Source organism: Bos javanicus, chromosome 10, assembly GCF_032452875.1.
Source record: "Bos javanicus breed banteng chromosome 10, ARS-OSU_banteng_1.0, whole genome shotgun sequence".
Classification (NCBI taxonomy): Eukaryota; Metazoa; Chordata; class Mammalia; order Artiodactyla; family Bovidae; genus Bos; species Bos javanicus.
Window position 1 is genome coordinate 67,151,104 of NC_083877.1, and position 18,844 is coordinate 67,169,947.

General features: G+C 36.9%; 1 protein-coding gene across 4 annotated transcripts in view; it reads right to left on the reverse strand.

The window, feature by feature from the left end:
- Nucleotides 1–253: 253 nt before the first annotated feature.
- Nucleotides 254–18,844, reverse strand: part of DLGAP5 (DLG associated protein 5) — a 45,403-nt gene continuing 26,812 nt past the window's right edge. For 2 of the 4 annotated variants that reach the window (XM_061428958.1, XM_061428956.1), the window contains exons 13-19: nucleotides 13,016–13,108; nucleotides 9,526–9,745; nucleotides 6,785–6,968; nucleotides 5,277–5,337; nucleotides 4,017–4,260; nucleotides 3,121–3,170; nucleotides 254–783 (exon numbers count right to left, since the gene is read on the reverse strand). In XM_061428958.1, the coding sequence (XP_061284942.1) occupies nucleotides 643–783; nucleotides 3,121–3,170; nucleotides 4,017–4,260; nucleotides 5,277–5,337; nucleotides 6,785–6,968; nucleotides 9,526–9,745; nucleotides 13,016–13,108 (993 nt within the window). In that variant the 3' untranslated portion in view covers nucleotides 254–642. The other 2 variants (XM_061428957.1, XM_061428959.1) reach the window with 2 other exon arrangements.

An 18,844-nucleotide genomic window follows, 5' to 3' on the forward strand; every position in this document is an offset into this window, starting at 1 on the left:
AGTCAAGAGTTTTATAAAGGAGAAAGTATTTCAAATATACTGATTGATATCTAAAGAAACTCAACATACCCTGAAAATGCAATATGCAAGCTGTTCAATATCAACAAATTTAAGAGTTCAAATTAAGAATAAAGTATAAAAGAATGCAAATATTTGTCAAAGTTTAACATTATATTTCAATTAAACTGAAGAATGTTAGTAAGCTCTGAGTAGGTATACTTAACTTAAGCTTATACATTTTAAACAAGAGAGGCAAGGCACAGTACATTTTTATTCTGCATTGGTTAATATACAGCATATCCCCACTCCCCTTGAGAAATAGTATCATATCTAAAATACACTTTGATGAACACTGAATATTAAAATATTACACAATCATTCCTCAGAATCCTGAGGCGGGTGGCTGGATTGATCCCAGGATCACCCCCTCTCCTCACACACACACAGATACCAAAATTCAAGGATGCTTACATCTCTTAACAGCAGGCCCTCAGTATCCACAGGTTCTACATCCACCTAAGGAGGGCCAACAGTCTACAAGTGGCTTGAACAGCAGTGAACACAAACACTCTTCAACTTTTCAATATTCTAAGAACATAGCACTGATAACATGAAGAAAAATGTCTGGATTTATTTTTAAATTTAAAATTCTTCTGGTTGTTCTCCACTGAGAGGCCTCAGAGGTGAAAAGGAAATCAGGTTACCACCAAAGGAAATGTGTCTGGTCTGTTCTTGATGTCTTCTCTCCACCTGAATGAATGTATTACTGTAGTTTAGGCCTGGCTAGGGAAGAAATTTAGAGAAGCCACTAAAGTAAGTATCAAGAGTTTTACCAAGTGAGTGTTCAATCTTTCAAATTAGTAGTGGATTAATTAATAATATAAATGACATGTTTTGTACACAATGATAAAATTCGTAGTAACATAATGTTATGCTTCCCCCCATGGATCTAATTTCAAAATATAGTTTTTTTTTTAATTGAAAAGTATATTAGGAATATATACCTGATATATGGAACCTAAAAAAATGGTACTGATGAACCTATTTGCAAGGCAGGAACAGAGATGCAGACATAGACAACAGACTTCTGGATACAGTGGAGGAAGGAGAGGGTGGGACAAATTGAGAAGTACTGAAACACAGATTATCATATATAAAACAGCTCGCTAGTGGGAAGTTGCTGCATAACCCAGGGAGCTCAACCTGGTGTTCTGTGACAACCTGGAGGGGTGGGATGTGGTGGGAGGTGAGGGGGAGATTCAAGAAGGAAAGGACATACGTATACTTATGGCTGATTCATGCTTTTGTGTGGCAGAAACCAACACAACATTGGAAAGCAATTATCCTCCAGTTAAAAATAAAGTAAAAAAAAATAAAAATTTTTAAAAAGGAATACATGCCTTAAAAGGTGACAGACTTCAGTAACATATGCAGGATGAATAAAACTGAGGCCACTTATGCAGATTCCACACATCCTAGTCCACATCATTGTAATTAACAGATCTTTTACTGGTGTGATCCTGCCAGGATCCTTCTCTTTGTTCTCCCTCAAGCCCTACTTCAGGTTTAAATTATGCACAGAGCTGGTAATAATGTGAGTCTAAAGGTATACCTATTAAAAAAAATCCTAGAATATAAATCCTAATATTTATGGGAATGGAAAATAACTCACATGGAGACTAAGTTATAAGATACTAAGATTTATCAACAAGAAAATGTATAACTGTGAAGCAATTTTAATTATATTACTAATAATATATCAAAAACAGAATGTTATGATTAACTTCTAGACTTATTTATAGTATCATATATTATCAGAACCAATCATTTAGAGTTGAGAACTGGGGACGAGATTAAATCAGGGTTCTATAAACTGGCCTCATGCTGAAATCCCTGTCCACTGAGGTGTCAGCCTCTGAGTAAAGAAGGCTGAAACCAAGAATGAACAGCGCATGTCACAGGAACCATTCTGCTCCTGAGATGCAGCGAGCCCAGAGGCTGAATATGGAGAAGTCAGCTTTGAAAGATAATAAAAGTCAACATAGTCAGAGGTCCTTAAGGAATTAGTGGCTTAAGAAAACCAAGCATTTGTCAGGCTTTGTGAGACTAACAAAAATTGTTGCTGTTTTATCCTACATTTGCCTTAATGAATTTTTTATATTCTGAGATTGAAGATTAGCAAAAAAAGCCCATTCCCTGACTCATTTTAACAATTGTTCCTGGAAAATTTCAAGGTAAGGCTGTAAACCAGAGTTGCTGACCCTGGCTACATAAATTGCCTGGTGAACATCCAAAACCAGATCACTGAAATAAAAATATCCGGGAGTAGGGCTGAAAACCAACGCTGCAGACACTCAGTAGGCAAGAGAGACTCTTCCATTTATGTCCTACTGTTCAGTGCCAGCATCCGGGAATAGGAATCAGTTTCTCTGCCCAAAGAGAAGCTTACAGTTAATAAGGGAAATAGATTCCTGAAAGCATCATATGTTTTACGAATGCATTAGTTTATTCATATTAAACTCTCAAAAAGAGATTAAATGTGTGTACTGCATGTACTGTATGCCTTTGTCTACAGAGAAACATGTGAGAGGTGAGAGCTTTTACAGGAAGGCTTCACAGACAGGCAAATGTTTGGAGTAGACTTAGAGGCAAGAGGTCACTAAAAAGTAAAGGTCGGGGGGCTTCCAAATAAAATAACAGGACATAAAAATAGCAATCTAAAAGAATTACAATGAAAATAAGCATTGATGACTGAAGATAGGATAGACATTTTCTTCTCAACTATACACTTTAAAAGGGTATAAATCTTGCATTATCTTTTTCTTGCATCACTGAGAAATACTGAGCATACTAGATATTCAAGTATTCAACCAATCTGTCACAACAAATTTGATACATAAACCATAAAAACAATTAAATCTTCAGTTTAATACTAAAGCATACTATAAAGTATATGAAAAATTTTTTCCCATTTTGAGAAAAAAATGAACAAAAAAGGACTTCAGAGTAAATAGTGACAGGATGTACATTTTAAACTGTGCATATAAACTGAAAAATAACACTCATTTTATAAAACATATCTAAAATACAAAGAACTTTTCAAATAAATTGAAAACTTACTGAATCAAGAAGATGGCATTCAGTAGTGAGACTTTTATTATCACATAATACTGAAAAAAAAAAAAGAAGAATTTTTAACTCTTTAAAGAATATTCTTGCAGTTAAGGGTTGTTAGAAATGGACAGACTTAAAAGATATGAAAACACCAAATATCAAAGGTGAAGAAAAATATGCGCCATCTTATGCTATAATATCTTTTTAAATGTAGTTAAATTTCTTTGTAAAATTCTCATCCTTCATTTCAGTATACTAAGTCTTCTCTAAATAAATCTCATGCTTGTAATTTAAAGGTACCCAAAAGATGCTATAAGAACATAGCAGAAGTGCCTTAAGTGTCTGCTCAATGTCATAATGTTTATTTTATCTTAGGCCCCAACCAGAACAGCACCATAGGGTAACAGGTAAAAACAGGAGGTGAAACCATCACACATTACATTATAACATAAACACAAGAGCCATTTCCTATTGAAGAACAATCGCAACAAAATAGGTAAGAAAAGGTATTAGGGCAGAAAAAAGGACATTTTAAAGAAAGGTTTGAGGTTCTTCGATGGAAAAGAAGAGAACTAAAAAAAGTTTAAGGGAATTTTTCTAATTCTGAGCCTTCACAAACAACAAAGGACCCCAGATAGTAAGGTCTAATCAAAAGTGCTCCTGCCATCCAACGTGGATTAGTATCTGTTGTTGATTTTTAACAAGTCTGTCTCAAAAGATTTGGGGTGGAGAGTGGGGTACCACAATGAGAACTAATTCTCATTAGATATTTACAGCAAGTGTCCAGTTTCTCCACCTTTATTCTTGGAAACTATATCCGGAAGTGTTTACAATAATCTATACTTTAGGACAAGTTCATTTATTTAACGAAATCTTATTTAAATGCATTAAAAAGACCTTACCTGGCTGAGAAGTTTTCGTTTCTTCTTCCCATGAGATGTTATTTTGTGATTGTATATTTTTTTCAGGGCTAATCATCAAAACATCCTGTATTGTAACTGAATTTAGTTCCATTCCTTCCACAATATCTGAAATTTCTTCCTTTTTGTTAGTATTAATATCATCTGCTACTTTGCCAGCATGGAGAGCCGAATTCATTCTTTCACTAGATAAACAATCTATCTCAAAGTTTATTTTATTTATACCCTGGAAGTAAAAATGATTTTTACATTTAATTACCCAAAAGTTAAATAAACATAAAAAGTCTTGTCACTATTTAAAATAATAATAGAGTGATGACATTCTGAGCACAAGCTAAAGAACACTATAAATCCATCCTACTATCTTGCTTCTTGAACAATGAGATCAGATAATATTACAGCAATAGTATAACTGAAGGAAAGTTTCTCAGCAAGTACCAATATCCCGGTTCAGAGATTGACAAACATTCTATGTGAAGGGCCAGGTGTATGATGGACTCTTGAACAGTACGTATTTGAACTGCAAGGGTCCACTTAGAATCTGTTCAGTGGTAAATACTATAGGATCTGCAGTTGTTGAATCCACAGATGCGAAACTACTAACATGGAAGAACTAAGTATAAGGAGTGGGCCAACGTAAGTTTTATGTGGATTTTCAACTGTGCAGAGGGATGGCACACCCCTCCTGCTGTCGTTCAAGTGTGTGTGTGCTCAGCTGTATCCAACTCTTTGTGACCCCAAGGACTGCAGCCTGCCAGTCTCCTCTGTCCATGGAATTCTCTAGGCAAGAATACTGGAGTTCAGTTGCCATTTCCTACTCCAAAGAATCTTCTCGATCCAGGGCTAGAACCCAAGTCTCCAGATTCTTTACCACCACACCACCTGGAAAGCCCTCTGTTCAAGAGTCAACTATAAATATTTTAGGCTTTGTAAGCCAGACTCTGCCACAAACACTGAACACTCAATCATTGTGTTTTGAAAGCAGCCAAATACATAAATGAATGACAGTGGCTGTAGTACAATAAAACTTTATTTACAAAAATAATCTTGATGTAAGCTGAAATACAAATTGGCACTATGGTCTCAAACAAGCCAAAGGTCTTTGAAATAAGAACTATCATTTCATATGACTGATTAAAATTTCCAGTGGAAATTCTGGGGGTTGTTTATGGAGTTACTATATATATATTGATACAAATAGATAACATCCTGGGCTACCTAATGTATCGGAACAGGACTTACATGGTTTATTTCAATTAAATCTTGTAATCCAAGACACTTAGCATCTTCTCCTATGCTGTTCCTAAAAAAGAAAAAAGAAGCACTGTACTCAGAAAATTAAACATATTGCTGTCTTGACTTGTTTTGAGACTATCCTTTATGGGTCAGAGTTGGGCCCTCATCTAAGATCAGGCCTGATCCAAATAGATTAGTTTTGGATGATAGCTACTACAGGATGGCCTTAGAAACCAAATGCATTTTCCCCAGAATGCTTGCAAGCCTTTGACCATGCTCATCAGTCTATTGGAAATCTTTTGAACCTCAGCCAAATCCAGAGCCACATACTAGGGAAGGGTAAGCTAAAGCTTACTTCTAGGGGATGGAAGCAACATGCAAGTATTGTATAGCTGGAGTTGGCTACATTTACTTGTTAGCTACAGCACAAAACATTCAAATCCTGAAGTTCTTAACTCACGTTTTATTAGAAACATCTGTCTCAATCTCTTGGAGTTTTTTTTTTAAGTATACTCTATTTTTCTGGTTTTCAGCTTCACTTTGCCTTCATTGTACAAAGTTGTTTGTAAAAAGGCTCTTTTGAGACTATTTTTAGAAATTAAAAAGTAAAGAGAAGTCCTAAACAGCACTTGTAATATCACTTAAATACAATTTTGGATCTTCTTAGTACAAGAAAATGAACTGCAGGATAAGAAATGACAATAAATTGGTATCTTATAATCCACAGATTTTTAAAGCATCTAAAGTATTTTAACTGCCATAAATGCTAAATATACTGTGGCTTACATTAAAAACTAGAAATTTTACAACTTGTTCCATGAAATACTTACGAAGAAAAACTTTCATTTGTTTCTCCCATTTCAAGTTATAGGGTGTTTCTCAAGATGAATTTGGCTAACTTACTCACTTTCCAAATTTTCTCATTTTTGAAAAATGGGGATTTAGTACCCTATTTGGTTGTTTTGAGGACTGAATGAGATACTATGTGAAAGGAACCTAAAACCATGTCCAGCCCATAATAATTGTTCAGTACATATTAGCTCCCCCTTGTCTGCTCTGCCATCTGTCAAGTCAGGATTCCCAAGGTACTTTCCATAAAGGCTGGTACAAAAGTGCGTACCTCTTAATGACCCTGCAGGGACATAACAGCACTACTTTATACATGATGAAACTGAAGCTGAGTTAATTAAACGTGACCTGAAGTTTCATAGTATATCATATGACTGGTTTTGAGCTCAGATGTGTCAAGCACCAAAACTGCATACAAAAGAACACTACACTGTTTAGCACCAAAGAACACTATATTGTTTCTTTTCTTCTTAATATGACCATTTCCAAATCTGAAATCTGAAGCCTTAATTTCCTCCTTTATAAAATAGAAATATTGCCTATATGTTATGGTCATTGTGAAATTTAAAAATATATGTGTTGCATACTTAACAGGTTAACAACTGGAAATGGTATTTAATGTCTACATCTGTTAAACTCTTAGTAATAACACATTAAAGAAATACCTGTTTCCAAGAATATTTGACATCAAAGTCTTATCAACATGTTCACTTTTGGCACCCTGAGGACCAGGATTCTCTGGTGATGTAGTTTGTCTTATAAGGCCCATCTCAGCCCTGGTCTCAGACACAGTTTTGCTGACAGACTGAGGTGTTTTAAGTCTTTGAGAAAGACATTCAGAAGAAAGTCCTAGAAGATGAAAGAAATCATCTCAACACCAAAAAGCTCTTTCATTCATTTTTCACTATAGTTAGAGAGACAGTGCCAATTCTTCCTATTCCCCTACCAACTAGCCTCTTTCTCCTATAAAATAATGTTTGTTAAAGTCAAATGTCTGAGACTTTCAGTTAAAGATGATACTGAACACACACACTAACGGCTTCCTCTTAACATTTCACTACTATAAACAGTAAAGAGATGATCTTAAAAGGGAGAACACTACAAGGACAAAGCATCCTCTTTTTTTAAGGTCAGTGACTTTTAAAATTTATAATATAATTTTCAAGGACAGACGAAACAAAGAGACAACAAAACTCAGGAAATTTTCGAAGTGAAATACAGATGGATGAGTAGTGTATTTCCTAGTAAACCCGAGAAAATAAATCCTAAGCCACCAGTCAGGAAAGATGTGAATCAGCCCAGTTTATACCACAGTACTCCTCAAAAAGAATTGGTGGCGTCAAGAATCATTAGGAGCGGAGGTAAAAACAGGAAGATTGGTTCAAAGTCAGTTTAAAAAACAATGAAGAGTCCAGACTCCTTTCCTCATTATGCACAGCTGGGCAGCTTTGAAAAATCCCCTCCCACCATCAAGATAAAAAAAAAACTAGAGGCTTATTTCCCCAAAAAAGTTGAAATAGAGGGTCTCTGGTTTAGGGGATACAATTGAAAGATGAGTACTATATGGAAAAGGGGGGATTGAAATGAGTATTTTTAAAACTGTTGATACACTCAGTTTTCCTCCCTCCATGTAGCTCCTGAAAGACTGGCAGCCAGAATTACACCCTCCAGGCAGCAGGTTGGAAAGATCTCTGGAGAATCTGACTGCGGTTGCTGCTAAGTCGCTTCAGTTGTGTCCGACTCTGTGAGACCCAATGGACAGCATCCCATCAGGCTCCACCGTCCCTGGGATTCTCCAGGCAAGAACACTGGAGTGGTCTGCCATTTCCTTCTCCAATGCATGAAAGTGAAAAGTGAAAGTGGGTCGCTAAGAGTCTGAGAATCTGACTAGCCCATGAAAAAAGACTTAAATACAGCATAACAATGCAGCTAAATCATCCCAGAGTAAAGACCCTACCACCCATGTGCTGCCGTGCAGAGCCCTGCTCATAGCTGTGAGCAGGCAGTGAACCACCATTAGACACCCAAGGGAAGCCTCTGATACAAGAGACAGAAACCAAAACCAAACAGATAAGAGTATTTGGGGACAAATATTGACTCTCCAGGAGAAGAATACATAAAAGTTATCATTAATGTCTGCAGAAAGATAAGACAACACACTTAAGAAACAAGTACAGAATGTTATAAAACGGAACATCCAAAGAATGATAAAGAGCTCTTAGGAATTAAAAACATTGTCAACAGGAAAGTTGAAGAAATTCAGGAAGTAGAAGAAAATGACAAGTACAGGAAAGAATGATAGTCTACTACAAGGAGAAAGATATATGCTTCTGGAAGAAAGATCAGAGAGAACCAAGGAAAGTATATCAAAGAAATAATTCAAGAAAAAAATCTACACTTTATTTAGAAAAGGCCATAAATAATACCCAAAGATTCCTCTAAGCACTGAAGTGGTGGCCTTGAGGACGTAACAAATAGGGGCTTTTGGGGGGACTTCTGTTTTATAACAAACCTCATATAACCTATGTGTTCTATAATTAAAACTCAATTTCAAAAAGATAAATTTTGGTCAAAAACCTTGATCTCTCTAATCATAAGTGCCAAGATGGGACATGAAAGAACATACAGCAGTGAACCCAGAGTCCTGCAAACTACTAGGATCCTTGGAAAGTAAGTAACAAGGAGCCATGTCATTAGCAGTGAGGCAATTCCTGGGCATCCAGGGAGCATAGCTGATTAGAATAAAGGAAACATATCAAAACCACACACTAGGTGTGATACCTAAATTGACTGGGAGGTTATAAAATACTTGGTGATAAATTTACATTTGAAAGTAAATATTAGATAGCAACTCAAATTTATTGTCAGAAATCTTCCTAGCGGACACAGTAAGATAATAGGAAAAAAAAAAAAATCCTTTCTGCTAATTAGTACTTAAAGAGGACTTGGTCTGTTTCTCCTTGGAAATAAACATTTAGCACTTAAAGCATTAATAGAAGTGTCTACCAAGATTTAAGGAACAGATTACTTCAACTATGACCTCTCATTTATGGCTTATATTTAATTTCAATCTAAGTAAATAAATTCAAACTAATAAAGATAGCCTATGAAAAACAGGTACTGAAAAACACAACCAGAGTTAGAAAATCATAAGTAAGAATGACTTCCTAAAGTATTAAGAGCTGGTTACATGGCAGTATTTTTAAATCAGGGAATTGGTACTTTCATTACATTTCAAAAACATTGGAGGAAAATTTTCACTCCAAATGAAAATGAAACCAAACTTATCTTCCATAAGCTATTTGGAACACATAAATCTTCACATGAAAACTGTTTTTCAACTCTTACACAAGCGTCCATCCAACCCAAGTATTTCCCTTAAGTAGTCTCAGCAGAAAAAACTAACCTGAGAATGATTTAATGGGACTTTCAATTCTGAAAAATCCAGCATCAAACACTATTTTATCCACTTCCTTTGGCATTACAGAGGTTGCTGCCTCAGCCTGTTCCTCCTGCTTAATTCTCTCTCTCATTGCATTTTTTATGGCAGCAAGGCGATTTCTAGCAGCAATTCTTCCACCATCATCCTGTTTGGGTTTACTTGCTATACCTGAGACAACTTTTTTCTGTGAAGAGAAATTATAACATTTATTAAAGCTACTCATTACCATCTAAAGAATCTGCCTGCAATGCAGAAGATCCAGGTTTGACCCCTGGGTTGGGAATATCTTCTGGAGAAAGGAATGGCTATCCACTCCAGTACTCTTGCTTGGAGAATTCGATGGACAGAGGAGCCTGGCGGGCTACAGTCCATGGGATCACAAAAAGTTGGACATGACTGAGCGATTAATACTTCTACACATTATCATTTATAAGAAAAACGAATAAAGCATATGTAAAATATTTAACATGTTCAATATATACTTATCAAGCTCCCAGTATGTGCTAAAATGCTGGGGCCAAAAGTTAACGGACCAAGTTCCTGCTTTCAAAGAGCTCTCAGCCTCATGGTAGAAGAGCTAGATAAAGACACTGAGAAGAATAAATGTCATGTTAAAACTAAATTCAGAGGGCTCAATTTATGAATTAATCAACCTTCAAAGGCACCAAGAAAGGCTTTTAGGAAGTCACACTTAAGCTGAAATCAGAGATAGGTGAGCTATAAGATGGGGTAAGGAAAGGGCTAGGCAGAAAGAATAGCATGTTTGCAAAACCAGAAGTGAAAAAGCACAGAGGAGTTGGCATGAGGTGAGCACAGCTCATCAGAATCCTTCACGTGTGGCCATTTACGCAGAGGACGAAAGAATAGAGATTACCTATGATTTTTAAGCAGGAGGTTAGCATTACTGAATTTGCCTTTTAGAAAGGTCACTCACTCTGTCCAGCCTGGAGAACAGGCTGGAGGGTGACGAGCCAGTTAGGAAGGAGACTTCCGCAGTGACACTGAGAAAAGATGCCAGTAGTTGAGGTTAAGGAGGGGAAAAAAATGGAAAAAAGTAAACAGATTCAAGAGATGTTTAAGAGGAAGAATTGAGAGGACTTAGCAATCTCTTAGAAATGCAATGGTGAAGTGGTGAAAACCAGAACAGATCACAGAAGATAACCAGGTTTCCATCTTGGGCCCCTGGAGGGATGGTACCACCATTCTCTGGAACAGGGAAACATCAGTGTGTGTGCAGATGATTTCAGTTTGGGATATATAGCTTATATATACCTTAATACTTAATACTTAAAGTATTACTGTGTCAGCAGTAAGTGTGGTTTGAAATATAGATTTGGGAATCATTGCAGGGTGGATACAACTGCACATGAAGAAAGGAAGGAGGGAAGAGAGCTGAAGTAGAAACTTGAGTATCATAAACACTTAAGGGACAAGTGGAAACAGAAACTTGCAAACATGACCGAAGAATGGATATAGAGGTAGGAGGAAGATCAGTAGAATATAATTTCAAGAAAGAGGAAGTAGACTATATGTAATAATGCAGAGAGACTAGATTTTATAATTAACTGTCTACTAACTGCAGAACTAGTGGGTCAATAACCTTGGTTATAACTGTTCTAGAGGCCTGGAGAGGGTGAAGCTGAATTTTTGAGTTGGAGAGGTAAATGGGAATCAAAACAGTAAAGACAGAGTATAGAGAACTTTGTGACTGGGAAGAAAGAAATGGGAATGAGAAAGGGAAGGTACAGATAACTAGAGGGAGATATGGCCCTCATTGGTTTAGTTATTTTTGTTTTTTCTAATGTAAACAAAGATAAGACACTTAAATATATCTAAAAACAGATGGAAAAAAGAGGGAAAGGTAGAAAACAAGGCTAAGTGATAGAATGAGAAGTCAATAAATAGGAATCAGAAGGGAACGGTATCAAAGTATAGGTAAAAGATAAATCTTATTTGTTCCATAGCTTAATAGTAGCTTATAAATAAAGTAGGAGGAGAGAGACACCTGGTGATAAAATGCAGAATTACAAGGCTCTGCCATATTGCTACAGCCATTATTTGCATCACTGATGATATTGATGTTTCCAGGACTAAGTACTCAATAAGAAATATCCACAGTAGCTTCCAAATGTTCAAGCATCCTTCACTGTTTAGTATATTTAAAACTCATTTGTTTAATTTTGTCAGTGTCCTTAGAATCCTTGTCATAACAATTAGCAAATAATTTTATTAAAAGCTTTCTTTAATACTCTAACATCTTAAATTCCTAAGGAGTCAAAACAGATTTTTATCTGGATTACACAGCATAATAAAGTACCAATCTGGAAGCCTAATTTTATAACCACAGGCATTTTTCTAAAATCCGAAAGGAAAACTGGAGGTTTGAAAAGTGCCCATCTGAACCAATGAGTTTAAAACATTACTAGAAGGCCTCCCTGGGGCTCAGTGGTAAAGAATCCGCCTGCCAACGGAGGAGACACAGGTTCGACCTCTGATCCAGGACAATCCCATATGCCATGGAGTAACTATGCTTGTGCGCCACACTATCGAGCCTGTGCTCTAGAGCCTGGAAGCCACCACTATTGAGACCATGTTTCACAACTACGGAAGCCCACCCACATACCCTAGAGCCTGTGCTCTGCAACAAAGAAACCAGCAGACTGCAACTGGAGTAGTGCCCCACTCACCGCAACTAGAGAAAAGTTCACAGAGCAGTGAAGACCCATTACAGCCAAATAAATAAATCAACATTATTAGGGGAAAAAAACCTACAAATATATAACAATGGAATCTATCATGATAAAGTGAATTTCACAGAGAAAAGTAATAGGAACTTTTACAAAATAAAATGTAGGGAAGAAGACAGACATTCTAAAGAGTCATTGTTCCTCTTTTCTATTTAAAATTCTTTCATTTTGAAATGTATCACTCAAAAGAGACACAATCCACTGTACTGGATAAAAACAGGGATTCTGGAATGAGCAAGTCTGGCCTGAAACCTAGCTCCACCTTGGGCAAGTAACTTAATCTATTCTGGGCCTCACATCCCAGATAACAGTACCACCTCAACAGGATTGTTGATGATTAAATGAGTTAAAACATGTTAAGTACTTGGAAGAACATCTATACTAAGGATTCTATAAAGTATTTACTTCTACTATGTATAAACACAATTTAAAGAATAACACATACACACTGTTAAGCACCTCAGAAGCTCCTGGGGTGCCCCAATTCCATCACAGCCACTGTCATTCCTCCCTCCAGAAACAATCATCCTGAATTTCGTGTTGTTCATTTCCTTATTCTTTCTTCAAAGACAATCAGGACATTGTAAGCAATAGACGAAACTTATTTTATAAAATGATAAAAAAAATCTGAAGCTAAATGTTTCTGAAGCTGGAAAATAAAAATTCTTTAGAGTAGAAGAGTCTATATTAGAAACCCACAGACTTACCCGAAAAACTTTTTTGCTTGTATTGTTATTGTTTTGCCATCCAGATTCCTCAAGTTTGGTCAGATTGCTGAATTTTTGGTTTACATCTTCTATCTGTTAATAAATAAAGCACAAGTTTATCAGATCAATGAAAAACCACATTAAAATTACAAACTAATAAACTGAAGCTTAAAAAAAATTGAGAATGGCAACATAAAATTAGACTAAATCATTCTCAACTTAGTATTCAAGTAAAAAATTCTTATGGTAAAATTGTTTATTGTTATTTTTTGTCCTATAAACCTCCAAAATCTGCATAATGGATGTCATATATGAATAACTCTCCTAAATTATTTTTGATCACTAAAATGCTAAGAAAGATATCCTAAATGTTTTTGTTTCCTACATTACACAATCTGAACACAATCTTTCTCTCTCTTTTTTACAGTTTATTTATCCATTCTCTTACTGAAGGACATCTTAGCTGCTTCCAAGTTTTGGCAGTTATGAATAAAGACGTTATAAACATCTGTGTACACGTTTTTGTGCAGACATATGTTTTCAATCATGGATTATATGATAAGAGCGAACCTAGCTCTGTGAGAAACTGCCAAACTGCCTTCCAAAGTGGCTGTACCATTTTGCACTCCCACCAGCAATGAGTTAGAGTTCCTGATGCTGTCAGTGGTTTGGATTTTTGCCATTCTCATAGGCATGCAGTGGCACCTCATTGTAGTTTTAACTGGCATTTCCTTAGTGATCTATGATGCTGAGCTTTATCTTTTCAAATGCTTATTTGCCATCTGTATATCTTCTTTGGCAAGGTGTCTGCTCAGGTCTTTTCTCCACTTTAAAACCACTTTAAAGGTGGTTTTAAGGATTCTTTGTATATTTTGATGCAGATATGTCTGTATCAAACATCAGATATATAATTTGCAAATATTTTTCTTCTAGTCTGTGGTTTGCCTTCTCACAATCTCACTTTAAAAAATTAAAAGTAATATCCCCATCCTTTTGATATTTCCAATCTCCTCCAAAGAGGTACCCACTGTCAACAGTTTGGTAAACTTGCTTCAAGTGCCCTGACTATGTATTTATATTCATAAGTACTCTCAACCTCTCTCTCAAAGAAAAATTTAAATGTCAAAATGACTCAGGATTACCTTTATGATTACTGATTTTCAACAAGGTGCCACTGCAGTTCAATGAAGAAAAGACAGTCTTTTAAGAAACAGTACTGGGAAAATTTTATATCCTCAAGAAAATAGATGAATTTAGACTTTTACCTACACCATACACACACCAAAAATTCCAAATGGCTCAAAGACCTAGCTGTAAGAGCTAAAACTATAACACTTTTAGAAAAAAACAGAAGAAAACAATCTTTGCGATTTGTGGTTAAGCAAAAAGAGTTCTTAGATATGATCACAACATAAAAGAAAAAACTGATAAATTGAACTTCATCAAAATTAAAAATATCTGCACTTCAAAAGAAATTATTTAGAAAATTACAAGACAAGCCACAAATTGGGAGAAAATATTTGCAAATAATACTTCTGATAAAGGACTTGTGTCCATGATATATTGAAAACACCTACCACTCCATAATAAAGGCAAACCAATGTAAAAATGGGCAAAATATTTCACTAGATATTTTGCCAAAAAAAATATGAACAGCTAATAAGCACATGAAAAGATGCTTAACATCATTATCATTAGGGACACACAGATCAAAACTATTATATAATGAGAAACTTCTCACCCACTAGGATGGTTATTCTAAAAACGACAGACAATAACAAGTATGAATATGGTAAAAAAGGAACACACCAATTGCTGGTAAGAAAAATGCTGTAATCACTTTGGGAAATAGTTTGGCAGTTTCTTTAAAAGTTAAACATAAATTTACTATATGATCCAGCAATATTCCACATATCTACCTGAGATAGATAAAAACATAAATCCACACAATATATGAATATTCATCATGACTTCATAATCACCAAAGAGTGGAAACAATCCAAACATCCATCAGTTGGTTAAAGTTCAGATACAATCTACAACATGGATGAACCTCAAAAACGTCATGCTAAGTGAAAAGTCACATACAAAAGACCACGTACTGTATTAGTCTACTTAATATGAAATGTTCACAAAAGGCAAATCTACAAAGACAGCAAGATTAGTGGTTGCCTGGGGACTAGGAGTGGGAATGTGGATTGATTTGCAGATCGGCAAAGAGGACCTTTTTGTGGTGATAAAAGTATTCTTGGGAATTCCCTGGTGGTCCAATAGTTAGGACCCAGTGCTTTCACTGCTGGGGCCTGGGTTCAATCCCTGTACAGGGGTCTAAGATCCCACATGCTGAGTGGTAAAGCCAAATAAAAAATGTTTAAATAATAAAAATGTTCTAAATTTGGATCATGGTGATGGTTGTACAACTCTGTACATTTATTGAAAATCATTGAACCGAACACTTGAAACGGGCTAATTTTATGATATGTAGATTATATTTCAATACAACTCTTTAAAAAAAAAGGTCCCAACAGCCAATTTGTTGAAGAGGCTCCCAATGGCCAAAGCTGAGAAATGAGCATCAATAAAGATGGTAACTATAAACAATGAAAACACATCCAGTATCTTTAAACCTATAAATTAGTAACAATACTAGGAAACACAAAATTAATTGATCGCCATTGCAGTATACTAGTGAACCAACTCATCAACGTGAAAATTGTCAGATATATAAAAACTGGTCACAAAGTAATGCTTTCAGTATGATTACATAAACACTATTCACAGGACTCCCCTGGCAGTCCAAAGGTTAGGACTTTGCCTTCCAATGCAGGGAGTGCGGGTTTGATCCCTGGCCTGGGAGCTTAGATCCCACATATCTCATAGCCAAAAAACCAAAACATAAAACAGAAGCAATACTGTAATAAATTCAAAAAAGACTTTAAAAATGGCCCACATTAAAAAAAAAAAAAAGAACAAAACACAATTCACATCTGAGTCATATAGTTATTGAGACAATTATGTTCCTTTACTCATTTTTTTCTCTAAACTTGTGTTTTAATACTTATTATTTATTTGGCTGCACTGCATCTCAGTCGCAGCACACAGGACCTTCACTGCAGCAAGTAGATCTTTAGCTGTGGCATGCAAACACCTAGCTGTGGCATGAGGGATGTATCTCCCCAACGAGGGACCGAACCTGGGCCCCCTGCATTGGGAGCACAGAGTCCCAGCCACTGGACCACCAGGGAAGTCCCCTTGTTTTGCTTTTTACTTGCTTAGTTGTTCATGTATGATATCTATCATTGATTCATTCTAAACTCTGCTGCTGCTGCTGCTGCTGCTAAGTCACTTCAGTCGTGTCCGACTCTGTGCAACCCCATAGACGGCAGCCCACCAGGCTCCCCCCTCCCTGGGATTCTCCAGGCAAGAACACTGGAGTGGGTTGCCATTTCCTTCTCCAATGCATGAAAGTGAAAAGTGAAAGTGAAGTTGCTCAGTCATGTCCGACTCTTAGCAACCCCATGGACTGCAGCCTACCAGGCTCCTCCATCCATGGGATTCTCCAGGCAAGAGTACTGGAGTGGGGTGCCATTGCCTTCTCCGAAACTCTGCACAGTAAGTATAAATCTCCTCTTGCTGCTGCTGCTAAGTTGCTTCAGTCGTGTCTGACTCTGTGCGACCCCATAGACGGCAGCTCATCAGGCTCCCTAGGCTCTGGGATTCTCCAGGCAAGAATACTGGAGTGGGTTGCCATTTCCTTCTCCAATGCATGAAAGTGAAAAGTGAAAGTGAAAGTCACTCAGTCGTGTCCGACTCTTAGCGACCCCATGGACTGCAGCCCCCCAGGCTCCTCCGTCCATGGGATTTTCCAGGCAAGAGTATTGGAGTGGGGTGCCATTGCCTTCTCCATAAATCTCCTCTTAATGCAATTTAAAAAACAAATCAAGTATTTTACTCAGTTTCACTTTCCAGAATTAGGTCTGGAGGAGCCCGAGGCCCCCTGCTCTGCTGGGAACTGCTACTTCATAAGCTTGCTGCACACATTCTTGGCTCCCCCTGGCCTCAATTCTCTTGGTCTCTTTCTGGGGATCAAACTCATCTTCTCCCCCATTCTTGGTTCACTCCCTCATTTTTGTGAGATACTTTCTCATTTAGCTTCCTGAAAAAGAGTGCTTCAGAGGTAGTATCTGAGACTGTTGTGCTTGGAGAATGCCCATCCACTTGATTGGTTGGCTACAGAACTCCAGGTTGGGAAATTATTTCCCTTAGAATTTTGAGGGCATTGTTTTCCCAGTTTTAAATGTTGCAGTGGAGAAATCCAAGGCTATTCTGATCTTTGACCCTTAATATGAAACTTGTTTTCTCTCTGGAAGCTTCTAGAGTTTTCTCTTCATCACAAGAGTTATATAGTTACACTTAAAGAAGTGCGCTGGTGTGGGTCTATTCTGATTCACAGTGCTGGGCACCCAATAGGCACCTTCAATCTGGAATTCATGTCCTCCAGTTCTGAGGAAATTTTTAAACCACTTCACTGATTTCCCAGTTTTTCTGTACTCTTTTTCTAGAATCCCTATTATTTGGATACTATACCTCCTAGATTGGTCCACTTCCTCCACCCAAATACCTTTCTTATGTTTTTCTTGGCTTCTTTCTTTTAGGTTTGAGGCTTTCTTGCAATGTCTAATAGTTGTTGGCTATAGGTTCTTGAAATGGCTTTTTATATACTTATTACTAAAACATGCCCAAGAAGCTGGAAACTATCATCTCCTCCCATGCCTTTACTAATCTTCCTAGTGATTCCCTCTCTTATAGCACTTTTTACATTAGATTGGAATTCCTCTGGGGCAGAAAATGTGCCTTATTTTATCAACTCCTAGTACAATGTCTAGCACATACAGGAACTCAGTAACTGCTAGATGAACTCAACTACTAAAGAACAGATTTCATTTTCTCACATGTAGAAGCATTACAGATTATTCAACTGTTGAATATAACTCAATTTCCAACCCAAATAGAAAATACTGATTATATGGGGAGAAGAAATCGGTCATCACATTTTGACAGCACTTTACAGTTTACAAAGGTACTAACATCTCATTTATTAGGTTGGTGCAAAAGTGTGGCTTCAGACTGTGAATTTTAAATCATTATAACTAGCTCAAACACATCTTTATTAATCAAAATAGGAACCATTACAATCAACACATTTTTGCCAACAAGAAATAAGTTTGCTTATTCCTGTAGCATAAAAACATGTGCTTTGGGATTTGATGAACCCTTGGAAAGCATTTTCTGCATTCTGATGATTGTGGAAGCATTTTCCCTGCAAAAAGTTGTCAAGATGCTTGAAGAAGTAGTAGTTGGTTGGCAAGAGGTTGGGTGAATATGCTTGTTGTTCAGTTGCTAGGTCATGTCCGACTCTTTGCATCCCCATGGACTGCAGAACACCAGGCTTCTCTGTCCTTCACCATCTCTCTGAGCTTGCTCAAACTCATGTCCATTGAGTCGGTGATGCCATCCAACCATCTCATCCTCTAGTCTCCCCTTCTCCTCCTGCCTTCAATCTTTCCCAGCATCAGGGTCTTTTCTATTAAGTCGGCTCTTTGGCCACCATAAGGTGGCCAAAGTATTGGAGTTTCAGCTTCAGCATCAGTCCTTCCAATGAATATTCAGTGTTGATTTCCTTTAGAATTGACTGGTTTGATCTTCTTGCTGTTCGAGGGACTCTCAAAAGTCTTCTCTAGTACCACAGTTTGAAATTCTTCAACATTCAGCCTTCTTTATGGTTCAACTCTCACACCCGTTGACTACTGAAGTCAGGCAAATATGGTG